The sequence below is a fragment of the Fusarium tjaetaba genome (genome assembly GCF_013396195.1).
Source record: "Fusarium tjaetaba strain NRRL 66243 chromosome Unknown NRRL66243_c0000049, whole genome shotgun sequence".
Classification (NCBI taxonomy): Eukaryota; Fungi; Ascomycota; class Sordariomycetes; order Hypocreales; family Nectriaceae; genus Fusarium; species Fusarium tjaetaba.
Window position 1 is genome coordinate 69 of NW_023501245.1, and position 17,838 is coordinate 17,906.

Consider the following 17,838-nt stretch of genomic DNA (forward strand, 5'->3'; position numbering starts at 1 on the left):
CCTCTCCCCAAGACATGATACATCAGCCTCGATGATAATACCTTGGTTGAATTTCGGTATTATCCGTAGAGATATATCATTTCGGCACCGAGATAGAGGCGGTCGCCATCTCAACGAATTGGTGAACTGAGAGTCTTGCTTTGATTGATACATCTTCTCGGCAATGTACAAGCTGTACAATGCCCTCCCCCCCCTTCCCCCCCCAATTACACTTCGTGATGAAGCTTTCAGGGTTTACACACTTTCTTGTCCTTAGAGTTCATATATAGAGACGAAAACTGTAATTTAGGGCTCACCACAATAAATACCATGTAAATTCTTGTAAGCTTCAGGACCCTTTGTCCCAAGTTCATCAACCCGGATCCCTCCTCGAAGCAATCTATCCATCATGTCCACAAACTCCAGCAGCCATAGTCTTCTGGGACTTCCAGTTGACGTTCTCATGTGCATCCTCGATCACGCAGAACTTTGCGACTTGTACTGGCTCTCACAGACCTGCAAGTCCATGCACCGCCTGGCAAAGAGGGACTTCCGCACCATAGTCAACAACGCCAACGCTGAAGACAAGGCCAAGTTCTTGCTTGGTCTCGCATACGTATTGCCGGACCACTTCTTCTGTCGGAATTCCTGTATGCTTCACACTGTCGACAGCCGTTCTCCCTTAAGAATGTCTTGTCACTGCCAGGACTACTCGGTCAACCATAGGCGCATTTGTGAGGCCAATTTTGAGTTACGACACCAGGACGTTCAAATGGCCCTGAAATACAACCGCCTTGGGGGATCTTATAGAGATGCACTTGCACCTCTCATGCGAACTCATTACGAAACACTTTATAGACGCTCTTTGGGACCGATTATACACTCCTCTGCCACGCCCGAGATCAAGAATGGCCATTTTCTCCTACATGAAAAATGGAAACTCCAGGCTAGCCTCACTCAATCTCTCAACCTCAACCGGGTCCGCTCGAATGTTTACATCCCTATCTGCAGCCACATCCTCATTTTGGGACGCAGGCCGAGTGTTGATCCCACTGCGAAGATCTCGGGTACAGTATGGGGTTTGGCACGCCTTGCACCGCCGCCTGGAAACCTGGAAGTGGGAAGAATTTACGCACCTCGTGGTTCTTGCCAAACATGCTCGACGAGTTACGACTTCAGTGTCTCTGAGGCAAACGGGGTTGTTTTAAACACAACGCACGACTACGGTTCATTCAATTCACTGGATGAGTGGAAGAGACGCAGTCTGGAAACCCCCGTTATTTGGGCAACAACCACTTTGGACTTTGCTTTCGCTGAGAACGATACGGGAGAGTTTGAGGAGGTGGTTTTGGAAGATCGACCGATGCTTTGGTTTTGAAATATTGGTTGGCACATTTCGGAACAAATGTGTTGTTGATGTATCACCTCTACAAGACGGGGAAATTTGTGGCCCCTATTCTAAGAGATGAAATGAATTAGGCAAGTTTCGTACATCTTTGCAGGCCATGAAACCAGTCAACTTTTGCACGCTGTCTAAGTATCATCAACTTCTTGCTCCCGGGGGCCTGTCTATCTCGGTGCCAGGAAATGATATATCTGTTCAGATTGTATAACTATAGCTTGAAATCGCTGTTTGTCTTTTCCCAGCCTGCAGTCGAAGCTTCCAGGCCAGCGACCCTCTCCGTAAGCTTCAGCTTCAGGTTCTTATGCCTCTCTGTACACAGCTCGTACATAGTCGATAGGTTGAATAACAGCGTATGAGATGATAAGCCAGATTCTACGAGGCCCTCCAATATTGCGCGTCCCTGAGAAACTTTAGTACACCGGCCATCGCATGTATCACAGATGAACATACCTCCTGCATCCGCCCAAGATACAACAAACACACCGCTGTGTTAACGCCCACCATCTCGTCGTCTAGGCTTTCTTTCAGTTCCTTCCACGCTTCAAGGGCTGTCTCGTACTCTGCGTCGGCCATGTCACAGAGTGCGAGGATCAGCTTCTCGACGTTTTCGTCGTTCTCCATGGCTTGACGAGCGCAGGACCTTGCACTTTCTACGTCTCCTAGATGAAGCCACAGAAGTGCTTTGGTGAGCGCCATTTTGCCATCACCTCGGTCCCGTAGGGTGCTGAGGTGATGCGCTGCACCTGTCAGGTCCTCGAGCTCAATCAGAGCTCCAGCAACCTGGATGCCAAGATCGTAAAGACGAGCTTTCCAAAGTTCCCTTGCGGAGTTGTCGTGCTGGGATGCTGCCTTGCTGATACGATCACGAGCTTCGCGAGCCAGGTCGTGGTAACTCATGACGGCTCGGCGATAATCGCCGAAGCCAAGCGACTGAAGACGTACATTGAGAACTCTTAGCTCCCAAGGTACTAGGTGCTCTCCGGTGGTTTCGTCTACATACCTCCTGATGTCGTTGAGATCTTCCAAGGCTTTGACCTCCTGAGCAGCCAAGGGAGTCGCATCAATCAGGGTAAGACATGCCAGTCGAGTGTAAAGAAGCTCAAATATCCTCTTGGAATCCGTGGGGTTTATCCCTCCGCTAGCTCCAGAGCCTGTTAGCTCTTGAACAGCAGCTATAGCCGCCGCTCTGAAGTGACCGCTGGCAAGGAGCTCCTCAATGGGAGCCTCAGGATCGGGCTGCTTCTGTGGGTTACGAAATGCGACAGGGACGTTGAGAGGCGTGAGAGGGTGATAGATCTCTGGCCTCAGAAGAAATGAAAAGTATTTGGGCCTAGCCTCTCCCAGTTGCGAGACTGGAGTCGCTGTAGATGAGCGCGGATGTGGCGATGATATCCTATTGCGATGCGTAATCACTCGCTGAGGGGTCGTCGCTTGCTGAGGTGACAACAACGGGTCACTGTGAGTTAGTCGTCAACCTCGGGCCGTGATCTAATCGATAACGTTTTACTCACCCATCGAGATCGAGAGGTCCTTTCGTAGAGGATCTCGGTCGGGCTGGGACAGAGTTAGCCGTGTCGCACCGGTATCGCTCATGTTAACGATGCTCATTTGGAGACATGAGAGGCCCCGCTGATGTAGCGTCAACGTCGCACACGGGAATCATTCTGAGGCGTACTCTTGGTGATGGACTTATTTCTGGAGTGCCCTTGACTCCCTGTTCTTTGCGGTTCACTCATGGCCTCGTATTTGACGACTTATCTATGCCCTTTGATGAAGGGAAGCCTGTGATCTTGCTGTATCATGGTGTGTTCGGATAATCACCGGGAAACACATTCCAACGACAACAGTTCACGACTTCACCTTGTCAAGTCGTGAGAACTCAAATGCAACCAATTCGAAAGTTCGAAAGCGAAAAACTGCACATTTGCTAGGCCTGCCTTATCCAAACTGTTTAGCTGTAGCAAACCACACTTGCGTTAGAGTTTAGCAATCGCCAGCAAAACTACCTACCTATCTACCGTGTCTACAGAGAGGAGGAAAGAAAAATCGGGACTTTGATCTTCAATGACAAAAAGACCCGGGTAATTGCTTATGATACCCTTTTCTGAGTTTATTTTGTTGCCCTATACTGGGATCTAATGCTATCTTGCTCTCCGAGGCGTATCCCTTCGCAAACCTCCCAAGCTCTGATCATTTGCCCACGGCGGGCCTCCCAAGCAATCTATTCCACAATGCTGCAATCACACGCGCTCTGATAAGCTATGCTGTTGTCGAAAAATACAAAGAATGGAGTCTTCTAGAATCAATGGAATTTGCGATTCTTACACCCCTTGACACGCGAAGTAAACCCAACTTTGGCCAGGCTGAAACAGTACAAACAGAGACCCTTTGCTTTGACTTGGTTCAAGAGCTTTTGAACACGTTGTTCTTCGATTGCCACTGACAAAAGTTAGTTTTGGGTTGACACAAACGACACTAGACCCATCCAGATAACTGATGTCGGAAGAAGGGAAGTTTGACAATGGGTGGGAAGCTTACAGCAAAGTCGAAGCCCAAGCTCCTTGTCGGGCGTGCCCGCGACGTAGCTCAAGTGAGAGGGCTGCAGCTGCTTGACGAGTTTCCTGCTAAAGGTAAAGAAAGCATCGGGGTTTTGCATCCAGTAGGCGGCAGTTGTGAGTTGCCACGTCTCCTCGGGGTCATCTGCCCAAGCATACTTCGCAAACCAATACACTGAGGCAAAGGTAAATCGCGATACCAAATCGTATTTATCAGCAAGGATCGAGATCTTCTGAATATCCTCGGGATCACAGTCTTGCGTCGAAGGGTTGGACCCGTAGAGCGCGAGGATCGTGTTGTCGAAAGCGAGAGGGTCGTCGTCGGGGAGCTCGAGAACCATTTCTGGATCTCCGGGCTGGCGATTGCGCAAGCGTTCGCCCTCTTCGAAGTTTGGCCCAAACATGACCGAAAATACAGGCGATATCTCGCACAGGAAGGTTGACGCAACTCTAAGGAGAGTTCGGTGGGGACCAACGGCGAGGATTAAGTCGCCGCCTGGGATCAAGTCCCGGACAAATCTGGACTGGGCCACAGTTTCGCCGGTCTCTTCTGGGCTCGACATGACTGATTGGTCTGGAGTAAGATCCATTTCAGACCAAGCGTAGCGGGCACCTTGCAAGTACGAAGAAAAGGGGGTGGGTGTGTTGCTTGGTGCAGCAAAAGGTTCAATGGGGCTCATGTCTTTGGAGTCTGGAAGAGGAGAAGGCTGCTTGCCAAAGTGGTAGCCCAATTTCTAGCCATGCCAAGGACACGGTCTTATAATTGGGTGGACTCCCTGGAGGGGAGTGATTCATGATCATCGCCCGACCACATCGTCGTAGCATCACTTGCTTACCTGCTCTGTGCTTCAGCCTCGACAAGACAAGAACCGTGAAAATGTGCAACAATCGACATGCGCATCTCAAAAAACTCAAACATGTCAAAGTTCAGACCCACGTCAATTTTAGTTGACACAATCTTATTTCCCCAGATTTCGAAAGTCTATCTGGCATATGTCCGCCTTCCCGGAAGTCTCGTCTTAACTTGATGGTGATAAGGTACCGCGCGACCAACCATTGACTCTGATAGGCCTCTCTCGTTCGCCGTGACTATCTGTATATCGGAGCAGCGAATGAGTGGCATTTCTTTTGATAATTCATCTTCGTGATTCTGTGTCTGCGCTTTCTCATTGCGTGGCTTCTGAGTGACATACATGTATCAGGCTGAGAATGTCTTCATGGCCCTTGTCAAAGACGGGGAAACACTTGTCTATCGGCACCGGCAATCAACAGTTCAAATTCTTCTCCTTGCGACTTTTCTCTCTTCAACTTTGTTGATCCTCAAGTTCTGCGTAGATTTCTTTGGCAGTTTATACTGCCTGTTCGTGTCTCCCACGGGCGTTCGAAGTCCCGGATCATCAGCCAGTGTTCTCGCCACCGCTCCTCCCATATACACGATGTCTTCGTCGTTCTTGCTTTTCTCGGTCAAACTTTTGCTCTTTAACCTTCCTGATGAGAAAGTTCTGCGTAGAACTAACTCTCTTGGTGGTTTATACTGCCTGTACGTGTGCTCTCAAACTTTCTCCTGCCTCGTCCAATCGCTGATTCTTCTCTCTAACAACCATTAGTCTTCTTGAAGCGATACTTTCTGTTATCTGACACTTTATTTAAGTCATTTCATCTGCCTGTGCATTATAGGGCACCCCGTCTTTTCCTCTTTCATCATCCCACGAGCCCTGCCGATACCCAGTCACACATACAACTCACCCATACAACTCCCGATATCTCTAAACCACCACTACGCCGATCCCAAATCCCAATCCCGAATCCTCTACCACACGGCCAGACTCAAACCAGAGCATGCCAGACCAAGAGGGTACAAGCTTGGTTGAGAGTAGGGAACCTCTTGCTGACTCCTTTCGTTTTACTGACCATACTTTAGGGACCCCAGAACTCGAGACAGACATAGTAAGCGGCGGTGATCTTGTACTTATCGTCGGGGCGGACAGAATTCGGATCAGAATTACAGAGCAAGCTGCCCGCGTGTGTTCAGATATTCTTGCTGACATGCTTGATCAACAAAATATCACTGACGCTGGCAATATGGGTCGGGTTCGCCAGCTGGAGCTTCCAAACGACAATCCTACCACGGTGCGGAACGCATTTGGCAGCATCTATCCTGGCAATCCCCATACGGACGATCTGTTACCAGCAGAGATCTACGATGTGGTCGTCTTTGCGAGGAAGTATGAGATGATTCCCGAATTCAAGAAGCTTGCTCCAAACTGGTTCCGCACAAGATCTTGCGGCCACTACTTTTATCCTGTACATATGTTCTTTGGTCGGGAAGAATGTTGGTACCTGATGATGGCAGCGCATTACATGCGCCTCGATGATGATGATGATGCCCCCGCTTATCTCCATCTTGCATTCTCCGAACTGAGCGAGCGACTGGTGAGGGATGAAAACCCATATCACAACGCCCGCTTGGTAGAATCGGGGCCAGATGCTCACGAGATTGAAGTCAATATCTACCGTAAGACATTCTCCCTCCTTCATAGTGCACAACTGACTTGGATTGATGCCAGGCTCGATTCGTGAGGCCAGGCGGAATTATGCAACGGAAGTGGAACAGCATCGTCAATTTCGCTGCATGGGAGGCGCTGGATCATGCATCGAACAAATATTTACATGGCGCTATGGAAGGTTTTACTTGTGTCGGCTCTTGACATAAAGAACATGAACAAATTTTTTAGCGGGTTTCAAGAGGGCTTGAAGTCGATGGGTAGCAAAATCTTCACTGAATATACCAAGAGTTGGAGGAAAGTTCAAAATGGATCAAATTTATTTCATTGTTCTTCCTCATCTCAATAAGCAAAATGGTCTTTCTTTAGGCTAAACTTTTCTAAGACATGAACATATTATGACATCAATACAAAATTGCGGCCTTTCTTTAGACTACGTTTTTCTAAACACATAAAATACTGTTGGTTAGTTTTATTGTCTTCAAAAGGGGAACCGATATGTTTGAACCTAGACCCTCTCAATAAAATGGGCTGGTTTGACGCGATTTGTTTTGTACCAGTTTGATCCGAGCTCCCTAACTGTGATGGCTATCATTCAGCTGTGGTGTTCCGTCCCACCACACATCGTTTACCGTGGTCTTCCTAAAGACTGCTTCACTCATCTTAGTTTGCTCTCATGCCAGCCGATGCGTTGAAAAGTGACGAACAGCGAATGGGCACCCTGCACGCTGCTTGGTGAAAGATTCGGTTGCGTGAGAAAAGCAGTACAAGCACAAGCCCACCTCAGTTCCGTATCCATTGCCCGACATCCCTAAGTAGGTGCTGCGCAGTTCTTCAATAGCCACTGAGATTAGTATTATCAGTATCTGATCTGATCATGTACGTGATGTTCCGGTAACTTACTTCCGAGGCGGAGACCAACATGCTTGTCATGAAAGCTGCCTATGAACTTTAGGACGCTTGTCTTCGTTCGAAGCATGGTCTTAGTCACTTCGAAGAAAGCCCAATCGATCTTCAGGATGTAAGCCACGATCAAGGTGTTCCAAACCCATTCATGAATTTCTGAAAAGCGTTTGACGGCGCGCTCTCGAAGCCAGAAAGGTGCGAAGATTGCGAGACGGTCTGCCATCCCGTACTTGTCTGCAATAATTGCGATCTCTTTGACTTCAGTCATCGAGAATCGTCTGGCGCTTGGATCTGAACCATAGAGCATTTGTAGTACATGCACCATCGGCTGTTCTTTATCTTCAGGGAGGACGATCTCGACAGGGCCATCATCACATTTGTTGGCAAGCGCTTCTCCTTCCTTCATTGGTGCATCAAGCATAGCTCGGAAAACGGGTGAGATATGCTTGAGGAAATGCGAGGAGATCTGAATCTTTTGCTGGCTCGGGCCAACCACCAGCATGACATCGCCGTCGGGAATGATTTGGGTAACAGAATCTAACATAACATCCTCGGCGGAAACGATTTGGGTACTAGAGTCTGCTACTTAAAAAGTTAGTAATTGTCAAAGCTCGATGATAGTGCCACTGTAACATACCAGATGTATCAGCTTTGTCGGCGTTGAGAACGGCGCGCGAAGTATCCATCTTCGCGAATGTGGGTGTTGAGGACGATGAGTGAAGATGAAGAGCACAGAGAGATGTCGTTTGTGAAAATATTCTGACTCTCCAGGCTCACAACACTTGCTCAAAGCATAAGAAGAAGTCGGTTCAGTCTAGAAGCGCCTGACAGGTGTGAGCAGCTGGCAGTGAATCACTGCCTCACCCCCCTGAATTGACTAGCCCTTCGACCTCAAAGGTTTTGCCAACAGGATGTTGAATTGTAACATAGAATGACAATCTCTAAATTTACCTAAACAATCATAAATATGAACAGAATTTAGGCTCTGGTTTGTCAATACCCAACATGATTTACGACAAATTTGGTATAAAACAGCTTTGCGTTGCTTGCTCTAGAGCTTATATATCAGCTTTGCGTGAGATCAACACCAAACAACCGTGCTTAATCATGCAGGCCTGTTTATGGACAGTCCAACCATCAATCAGTTTGGTACTGCGACAAGAAAGAATAATTTTATCACAAAAGGATGCACAAACAAGGAGGTCAATAAGACAAGCAAAACTTGCAGCGGCCGTCTATAAATACAAGCCAGCGCCTCGCTCAGCATTTTGGATGGCCCCCTCTCCTTATTTCCAGACCGGCAAGGCATCTTGGCAAGTTTCTCTTACTTACATATTCTATCCAAGTCTTACAAAATATGTTCCACTTTGCCGTTGCAAGGTATCAGAGATGTGACACTCCTGCTCAAGGCACAGACAGTAAGAGACCTCGATGTGGCCTCGCCTTGGGATACAAACCCTCATAATGCATGATACGTTGGCCGCCGGTATACTATAGAGGTCACTTTACGTTTTAAGCTGGCAGATGTAAAGCATTGGCAAATTTGGGTTGGCGTTCATCACATATTCTAAGCCATGGAAACTTCTACTTCGTCATTCTTCACAACACCAAGACGAGTGGTATGAGCCTTGTTTCTCCATATCTGACGGAGCTGATCTTTTTCAGACATTACACTCATATCAAACGAGGTGCTTCTTCTCATTGATGGTGAAGCTCGCACAAGGGTTCATGTTAACCCAAGAATTCCTTTGTCCGATGTCTCGGTGCTCCCGTCTCTGCGATGTCGACCACCAACTCCCCAGAAGTCACACGACACCGCTCTCCTTCAAGCCTCACCAATGTTCTGAACAGGTCATCCGCTCTCGTCACTAGATGAGCATCTCGGGATTACAATTTCTTATCCCCCTATTGTTCGTAACCCAACAGACAGCATGACCCCCACAGAACTCCCTTGGAGTGTCCTCAAAGCCTCAGAGGAAGCTGAAGTTGCACCTGAGGCAGAGAGCAACAGAGCACAATCCTCTGGTTAAGTCTCTGTATACCAGACATTCTAGGAGTTATAGTTACAGAGACGCCGAACCAATCATTTCCAGTATCTTATATCGTACTGAGGATGGAGACTTGAAGTTTCCCTGGGCGTCAAGAGCATTTAGGCTGGTCCAGTGCAGCCAAGTCATTTAATATTTTGTTTCCTACTACCACCCTGCCATCGGCCCTACCTCTGGTTACCGCAAGCTTGAGCACTATCGTTTATATCTGCTTTATTGTCCCCTTATTATATACCATGTTCAGACATGTATCAGTTACTGGCAGCTCAGGGTCAGTGGTGGTTCATGAAAATGGAATATTCGTGAGTTGCCTTCTCAGCCCTGTATCATCGCCTTTTTCTCTTTCCCTCCTCAACCATCAGAGAATGTCGGAAGAGTTCAGTATGTGTCAGTATCCTCCGGTACTCTAGATCTGCGCTAACACACTTGGTTACAGACGAAGCCGTCGTTGCCGGCGGCGAATATAATTCTCGTCGCCGGTAAAGACCAGCGACGAGTCCAGGTCTCTGCAGGTTTTTTAATGCAGGTTTCCCCAGTTGACAGTTTCTATATTCCCCATTATTCGTAAACTAAGTTTTCGTATTGCTATAACAATGAGAGGCAGTGGAGGCACGCACACAATGAAACAATCATTCCTGATGCCTCATATTGTGCCCAGCATGGACAGACTGGCGACGGCAAATAGGTCAACTTGGCCTTGCCGTCAACAACACTCGGGAGACGCTTTTGCGGTATAATCAATTCCTCTCTCTGATGTGTTCACACATCTTCCCTTTTGTTCCACTTATAATATACTATGTTCGGTGGCAGGTGTCAGTCACTGGCAGCTAACACTCAGTGATTGTTCATGAAACCAGAAGAACCGAGCCCGCAAATTATTGACTTGGTCGACTTCTTAGTCCCGGATCATCTCTTCTTCTCTTTTTCTCAAGTGGCTATCTAACGCAACAATGTCGTCAGATTCAGGTATGTAATGGTATCATCTATTATTTCGGCTCCGCTCTAACATTTAGCAGAGCCAAATACTCCTTTACAGGTACTCACTCCCAACGGAGATGTGGTTCTTGTCGTCGGCCACGAACAGGCGCGCATTCAAATTGCTTCCGAGTTCCTAACCCTCGCCTCTCCGGTGTTCGACGCCATGTTGAACCTCAAGTTCTCAGAGGGCATCAAGCTCCATGAGGGGAACAAGTCACCAGTCGACATCAAACTGCCAGAGGATGATGGGCTGGCAACTGCCCAGGCCTTGAAAACTTTATATGGATCATACCCAGAAATGCTACTTCTCACACCTGACCAAATCCAGAAAGTCTCCATTGTAGTAGACAAGTACGATATGTCAGCACGTTTTGCCATGGCCGGTACAGTCTGGATGGACTGCGACCCTATCAATCTCGAGGACGCCTGGAAGCTTATGACAGCTTCTTACTGGCTTGATCATCAGGTTGGGTTCCGTCGGATGAGCGAGTATGTCATCCGTAAACTCAACCACGCGCAAATCTTCCCTCTCGCCAACGAGACATTCGACGTCGCTCTGGGTCTGAAGCTAGGCAGTGAGTTTTCATCATGATAAGTCTCCGATATGGTTGGGATATAATGCTAACCTTCTTTCAACAGTGGCCCTCCTTCTGTTGCACCATGCACTCTCACAGGTCATGGTGCACCCGAAGGGAGGTCTATGCCTACCATGCTTCAAGATTGCGGTAGAAGATCCTGTGGGAATGCAGCCAGGATGTCCCTGTTCAAGCAGTCACCGCTCTGGCTGATCTGATCAAGCCGAGTACTGGTGGAGAGGGGACTCGACAACACCAAAGAAAGCGATCATGGCTTCACGTTAAGGATCAGATCAGGCCAGCACTGTTGGAGAGAGAGGGGCTCAACGACACCAAAAAAAGTGATCATGGTTTCGCGTTTAGGATCAGATCTTTGATAACAGCGGGCGAATAAGTATTCTAGTGGTAGGTGTATATTCCAACCTCCATGTTGCTTATTCTGTCACTCCTCTAGCCCTGCTGCTGAACACATGTGATTCAACGTTTTGTACTTCCATGCATATTGAATTCCTGTTGTACTGCAACATTTGAAGCTTATTTTCCATTTTATTGTGTTTATAAACCTCAATCGTTTGATATGTATCAAATGCCTTCGGCCATGTTACCCTCTTCCATCTTCAAACTTTTGACATCAGCTCTCTACCTTTCTGGCTTCATCCGAGGAGGCATTACTACTCGGGCACTTCATACATTTAATAATATTTCTCATTCAATATCACTATATGTTATCTCTGTCAATGGTACTCAGATTGGTGGGTTTTTATGACAGAATGGCGGAGTCTGTACGGGAGCTGCCACTGTTGGTGTTGTTCACTTGGTTCACAACAAGGTTGCTGCTCTCATTTGCCGAGACACAGAAGCCGGTTTTGGGAGCCTACTTTGCTTTCCTTGGTTCTATATACAAATTTAACTCGTAGTATTCTCAGTATGTTCTACAGGGGTGAATCCGGCTTACAAGGCATCCATCACATAGAAATCGGTGGCAGAGTCACTGCTTTACAATACAGCCAAGTATCATTCAACTAAAGTCTTATTTATATCTCTATATCCTCGTTTTTCTGCATTCCTGAAATCTTTTTCGGTTATCTAATCCTCAGATCGTCGAAATCGTAACAATAAGCTCTCTCTCTCCAATTTTGGTCAAAGAGGTTATACCCTGATCGACTCTACCCATTGAAAGATCATGGCTATCTTTCGCAATTGAGCCTTAATAATGAATTTCCATTTTCTTTGAAGTTCGCCTTCTATAGGGAATATCCCTCCTTCCACCCACGTATCTCATTTGACAGTGCAAATGACGAAGTAGTCTCCTTGCTGTCTGTATAGCCATGTTTGGGTAACATTTTATAGCGACTGAAAATGCCCCCTTTCTGAAGTTCATCTCATAGCGAGTTTTGATGTTCACCGCAATAAACCAGTGAGCCGATAAATAGATTTTGAACGCCGTCCAACTTTTCAAGAGTGTATCTCGTGGGCCGAGGCCATCTTTGGTATGCATCACTATCGATTGGGGATGATGGAGAAGATGCATGCTGCCCCGAATATACCAACCTGTCCTGATGGAAAACTGACTGTTCTGGAAGGATTCCCTTTCCATTCGAAACAGGTAGGCGGACTGATGGTCTGGCTGGGTGATTGTCGCCGCTGAGTACCCTAACCAGATGGCCACCACCGGGCAGAACTCGCCATCATATCATACTTGTCTGCCAGGACAGACAGGACTGCGATTGCCCGACGCTCTGCAGCGACATACTCGGGGTCTGACCCATAGAGCGCCCGGAGCGCAATGATCATTGCGCTGGGCTGCTCCGCCGGAAGCTCGATGGCGCCATTATGCAGGTTACCCTTTCCTCTCCGTCGATGTAGCTGACATGAGCCAGACTCCCGTCCAGCCGGCACTGCGCAGATTGACACAAACCGCCTCACCCTCGAGCATCGGTAGGGTCAGCATCCGTTCAAAAACGGGTGAGATATGCTTCAGAAATGAAGCAGTGATCACAACCGCCGTTCTGGACTTACCCAGTACAAGGACGACATCCCCGTCAGGGATGATGGTGATACGTTCTTCTCATAAAACGGTTAGTCTTCTTCCTTCAGCTTGGCCTTCGGTTCACATACCGGTTCGCTCATTTTCATCCATTCTTGAGGAGTACCAGGTGGTTATATCATCGCGGACAAAAGAAATTGCTGTCCAGCCCGGTCTGAAAACTGTCCAGGCTCCTTCAATGTCTATATAGGGGGTGTCTTTGGCGCGTTGTATGTCTTGCAAGTTCATCAGTAAAATTCCTGATCGGGTCTTCCCTGACTCTACTCCTGAGGCTTCGTGTCTTGTGATATAGATATCGTCTGCGCGTGTACGTCGCGGAATCTCTTGCAGCGCTTCGCCTTCAACCTTGGCTTGCGGAACGTTTGTATTACCGCGGCGCGAGTGTTCCTTGTTGGTTGTGGCCCACTTCTGAACAACTTCCGCAGATCTTCTCTTTTAGCCACTGCTCGATCATTCATCATAGGCGTGAGGTATTGTTGCTGTGTTTTTATGTTCTTCAATGCGAGTTTGCGGTGTCGGGACAGTTGCGATCACCTCACATATTCTATATGAGCATGGGGAGCCGAGGGGAATGTTACACCCTTTATCGTGTCCTGCAAACACATCCCAAATGCATAAATGTTCTGTATCTTGCAAGGCTTGCAACACCACCAGCAAGTTGACTAGAAATACGGTTGTTCGCTTATGTAGTTGTTGTTCATTTGCTGAGACCTTTTTCTCAGGGGTGGCAGGGAAGTGTACGTATGGCACCCCAGGCCGATTCAGGTATCTGGGCCTTTGGGTGTTCCTATCACATCAAGCAGCTTCTATCAACTCAAAGCGTGTTCTCCACGTAGATCACCGTGTTTTGTTGGACATATACCGTTGGAGGCTGGATGTCGGGGAGTTTGCTATTATGATACCGCGGCGAAATGATCTCTTTGTGATCTTAATGATTATTTTATGGTTCAAGATTTGGGGCTTGGTTTCCGCATTTAGCTTAACCTTCTGCTATAAAAACGATAATAATTTTATCAAGTACTCTGTTCAGGATCACAGCACCAGGTGCCGGCGGACACGTCGGCATCCAGGTTGTTGAGCCACAAATGTCGTAGTGGCAGCAGCGAAACAATCAAGGCAAAGCCCAATTGTTTCATTGCGGTAGGCATTTGCCAACCTGAGTTCTTCAATTGCTACTATCAACTTGTATTAGCGATCAAGAATGGACATGTCTAAATGGAGACTTACAAGCCAGACGAAGGCCAAGGGGTTCATCTCCAAGTTCCAGGGCAAACTCCAGCAAGGGGATGTCAGTACGAACAAAGAACTGGCTCATGATGAAGAAACCTTCGCCGTGGTCGAACCAGTACGACGCGACAAGCAGATCGAACCCTGCTTGGAGATGGGGTCTGTCGACTGAGCCCGGTGCTGTCTCCAGCCAGAGGGAGCAGATGGGTTTGAAGCGCTGCACCATGTCTGCTTTATCTGCAAAGATAGATACATCTCGGATGATTCGCGGGGGCAGCTTAAAGGATCCAGGGTCTGATCCGTACAAAATCTTCAGTGCATGGTAGATAGCTTCGGGGTTGTCATCTGTCAACTCAATGCGAGCTTGCTGTCCGTCAACTCGGTTGGTGATTGAGTTGCCTTCTTTCATTCCGCCAGAAAACATTTTCTCAAACATGGCAGATACGTGGCTCAGAAAGCTTGCAGAGGCGAGAATTTGAACCTTTTTGGCGCCGACAACGAGCATGACATCGCCACCAGGAACCACTGTCCACGGTCCTAGGTCTTCTGCGAAATATCAGTACTCGAACTACTTGTTTTTTTATCGTTATTTCTACTTACCGATTGCTTCAGCCTCCTGGGTGGCAACTTGATTGGCAGTTGTAGCCATTGTTGACCCGAGGTGATCCAATGGATCGTTACGAAGTGCTAGGTTTTCAACAGCTGACTCGAGGTTTGAGGTTTCTCTACCTTAAGCCTGGAGATGGGATGAGAAGATGACGATGAAAAGACGAAAAGAAAATTAAGGAAGATGCAAATTTTATTTTGCCATAAGGTACCAAGTGGTGGGCCCCTTATTCATCGTTCTATCTGCCAGTTGGTGCCAGCTGCCAGAACTTTTAGCCATATAATATTTACTTGAAGTATTGTCTTGTCTATTATTAAATCTGCTGAACTTTGAGGGGAATATTCTGGTATTTATACTTTTTGAGACAATGTGGTCAAGCATTGTTGCTTCTGTTTCGTTGTGATTGTCATTATTTGAGGCATCCGTGAACTTCAGGATTGTCCATCATGACTCTAGACAATTGTTCTCACCCAACTTCACTTGTCATAGCCACTAATTGTTCAAACTTCTTGGGCAAACGGGTGTCAAGCTACTTAAGCATGTTTTGTTACAATTGTTGTTTCTATAGCTGGATGGGTTCAATCATTCGGTGAGAGTGTCTTCATCTCCTCATTCTCGATTTGTCTGATCGTCTTGTGCCAAGCAATCGAACGAGGCGAAATCACCAGCAGCCCAGTGTTCGAAACAGTTTCATGGGATTTCCTTGTTAAGACGATCACCCGTTCGGGCCGTCAACTTTTGCTTTTCTCGTGGCACTGACCTTTCAAAGATTGTCCAGCTTCTTCCTTGCATGATTGCCAATAAGCTGAGCCCGTTTGACTACTAATGCATATGGGGAAACATGGCAGGTTCGACGTTGTTTAATGAGTACAACAATGGCCAATTCTCATTACCGAGACCTAAGGTATTGAGTGACAGCTCAGGTTGCAGGGTGGTTGATTTCGTCTTGTTTGTGAGATACAGCTGCTTTGGGCATACACCGGGGCAAATCACAAGAATAACACGGCTCATTTGTGAGTCACCAAGATAAAAGATGAGGATAAATCGGAGAAACTTTATTGAACATCGCACTCGTCATGTCACTTCGTCCTGGTCAGTGTTATCTTCGTTGACTAGCTCAATATCCAAAGGGTCGAGAAATCATCACGTATTCTGAGGTATGGCGAAGCCAACAGATCATCATCTACGCATCATTATCCCGCTTCTATGCGTATTCCACATTGGCCTTTTCTTATTTGGCTCTTGTTGTCTATTGTGTCTATCCTCAGTGCTGAGAAGATTTAGCTAAATTTGATGTAGACTTGGGGGGCCTTTAGATCAGCCGGCTTCACTCCTTGGGATGAAGTACTGAGTCTACTTCTTGTGCTCCGGACATGTGTTCTTCCCCTCGAAACAACCGAGACACAAGCCATTAATTACGTGTGCCGCCTCTCTGATTTCCTCTTGAAGAGCATCATGGACATCAATACAGTTTTCGCACGAGCCTCCGTGTACGGTTCCATGTAGACTCAACCAGTTACCTAACTCTGGTAAGACGGCATCAATGCGTCTCAGGGGCATCTCAGGGTCCAAGAAGTAGATCCCATCACGACTTTCGTGCGTGAGTTTTACTAAGTAGTCAAAGTAGGCCGTCGTTTTGGTAGCACAGCGGTTCGAAGAAATGAGAGACGGGAGCTCATTGTACACCACCTTGGCCACCTTGCGTTGGACCTCAATTTGTGATGCCTGGAGCTTTGCTTTTTGGCGAGGGTCAGCTTGAACTCATGAGTTAGGGCTCGATCTATGTGGTCTCACCTGCAAGCCTGTACAAAGCACGCCCCGGCATGCTATTCTCAAACAGCTTTTCAGTTTCTGAGGCTCTGGCCAAGAATGATCCTCCGTCTAAGAGAAGTTTCCTAGTGGCAGTTGTGAAGGAGGCCGAGTCTTGATTCTGGAAGCATATCAAGGCCATGATCCAGAGATCTCTTGAGTGACAAGCCTTAGAAAGTATGTGTTGTGACCAGAACATGACAGAAAGATGCATGCTCTGCTTCATGTCGTACTTGTCGATGATGGACCAGACTTTCACAATCTCAGCGCATGTAGGGCTCCAAAGCCTTGTTGCAGATTGACAGTGAAGAGCTTGGCATATCCATCCGAAGCAAATGGAATTTTCTTCTTCAGGTAATGGGATCTCGAAAGGGTCGGTTTCAGTGTTGGCGGCGGCGGCCAGAGCTTGGCCCTCCATGAAGTTTGGGCCAAGCATTGTGGCAAATACACGTGAAGCCCATTTCATCACTGCAGATTGAACACGAACGCGTGTATCATTGTTGACGACAAAAATAACATCTCCATCTGGCGCAAAACTCTGGAAATCAGGGGGGGGAGGGTTGTCTTTCTCTTTGGCAACTTTCTGGCGCTTGGCGCGAGGAGCGGACATGATGAATAGTAGAGGAGGCTCCTTGTCCGATGGTAGGAGATTAGAAAGGTAAAGCTTTGGATAGAGGAGCGAAGAGAAGAGAGGAGAGGAGAGGAATGTGCTTGTTGCGGATATGCAGGCAGCCGCTGTGAAATGACGGTCCAGTGAGGCCTGCAAGATGAGCTGTTTGACGGTGGCGGCGCAGTGCAAGTACGTTACTAAGGTAGGAAGGATACTCTTGGTTGAAGAGTGAAAGAAAGCAAGCTCTAACAAGAGCTTCTCAGGTTTTATGTCTGTTGAAGAAGAATGATATCCTGTAACAAGCACGCCCATTGTGCTTGATTGTGGGGGAAATGGATGAACAGGAAGAGGTTTCAGAAACAATTCTATATCCAAGGCCATTGAGTCTCTTCTCTTGATCAGGGGAGGCAAGAAAAGGTTCCAAAATTAATTGGCCCAAATGCCATGTCGTGTTAAACTTGCCAATTCTATTTGTCGTTTTGAGATCAACATCCTGCTCCCTCTTCTCCCCTAGCTGAACCACCCTCCCCCCCCCGTAACGAAGGCCAAATATGAGCTCAGCATTCGGCCTCGATACAAAGGAGGGTT

The 17,838-nt window shown here is 47.5% G+C and overlaps 7 protein-coding genes across 7 annotated transcripts; 3 read left to right on the forward strand and 4 right to left on the reverse strand.

Annotated features, from left to right (window-relative positions):
- Positions 1 to 388: 388 nt before the first annotated feature.
- Positions 389 to 1,357, forward strand: FTJAE_2532 (f-box domain protein; the record flags this gene model as incomplete). Its single annotated transcript, XM_037348736.1, has 1 exon — positions 389 to 1,357. One exon carries the CDS (start codon positions 389 to 391, stop codon positions 1,355 to 1,357), a length of 969 nt encoding a protein of 322 aa, XP_037210346.1.
- A 235-nt stretch (positions 1,358 to 1,592) lies between these two features.
- FTJAE_2533 (uncharacterized protein) lies at positions 1,593 to 4,619 on the reverse strand (the record flags this gene model as incomplete). Its single annotated transcript, XM_037348737.1, has 5 exons — positions 1,593 to 1,784; positions 1,835 to 2,840; positions 2,896 to 2,938; positions 3,710 to 3,823; positions 3,923 to 4,619. 5 exons carry the CDS (start codon positions 4,617 to 4,619, stop codon positions 1,593 to 1,595), a joined length of 2,052 nt encoding a protein of 683 aa, XP_037210347.1.
- Positions 4,620 to 5,985: 1,366 nt separating this feature from the next.
- Positions 5,986 to 6,519, forward strand: FTJAE_2534 (uncharacterized protein; the record flags this gene model as incomplete). Its single annotated transcript, XM_037348738.1, has 1 exon — positions 5,986 to 6,519. One exon carries the CDS (start codon positions 5,986 to 5,988, stop codon positions 6,517 to 6,519), a length of 534 nt encoding a protein of 177 aa, XP_037210348.1.
- Positions 6,520 to 7,117: 598 nt separating this feature from the next.
- On the reverse strand, positions 7,118 to 8,035 carry FTJAE_2535 (uncharacterized protein; the record flags this gene model as incomplete). Its single annotated transcript, XM_037348739.1, has 3 exons — positions 7,118 to 7,287; positions 7,347 to 7,931; positions 7,987 to 8,035. The coding sequence occupies 3 exons, from the start codon at positions 8,033 to 8,035 to the stop codon at positions 7,118 to 7,120; spliced, it is 804 nt and encodes a 267-aa protein (XP_037210349.1).
- Positions 8,036 to 10,347: 2,312 nt separating this feature from the next.
- Positions 10,348 to 11,163, forward strand: FTJAE_2536 (uncharacterized protein; the record flags this gene model as incomplete). Its single annotated transcript, XM_037348740.1, has 3 exons — positions 10,348 to 10,363; positions 10,414 to 10,950; positions 11,015 to 11,163. The coding sequence occupies 3 exons, from the start codon at positions 10,348 to 10,350 to the stop codon at positions 11,161 to 11,163; spliced, it is 702 nt and encodes a 233-aa protein (XP_037210350.1).
- Positions 11,164 to 12,603: 1,440 nt separating this feature from the next.
- On the reverse strand, positions 12,604 to 14,873 carry FTJAE_2537 (uncharacterized protein; the record flags this gene model as incomplete). Its single annotated transcript, XM_037348741.1, has 5 exons — positions 12,604 to 12,848; positions 13,069 to 13,405; positions 14,039 to 14,169; positions 14,225 to 14,770; positions 14,825 to 14,873. The coding sequence occupies 5 exons, from the start codon at positions 14,871 to 14,873 to the stop codon at positions 12,604 to 12,606; spliced, it is 1,308 nt and encodes a 435-aa protein (XP_037210351.1).
- A 1,738-nt stretch (positions 14,874 to 16,611) lies between these two features.
- On the reverse strand, positions 16,612 to 17,562 carry FTJAE_2538 (uncharacterized protein; the record flags this gene model as incomplete). The annotated part of the gene is made up of 1 exon (XM_037348742.1): positions 16,612 to 17,562. One exon carries the CDS (start codon positions 17,560 to 17,562, stop codon positions 16,612 to 16,614), a length of 951 nt encoding a protein of 316 aa, XP_037210352.1.
- Between the last annotated feature and the right edge of the window lie 276 nt (positions 17,563 to 17,838).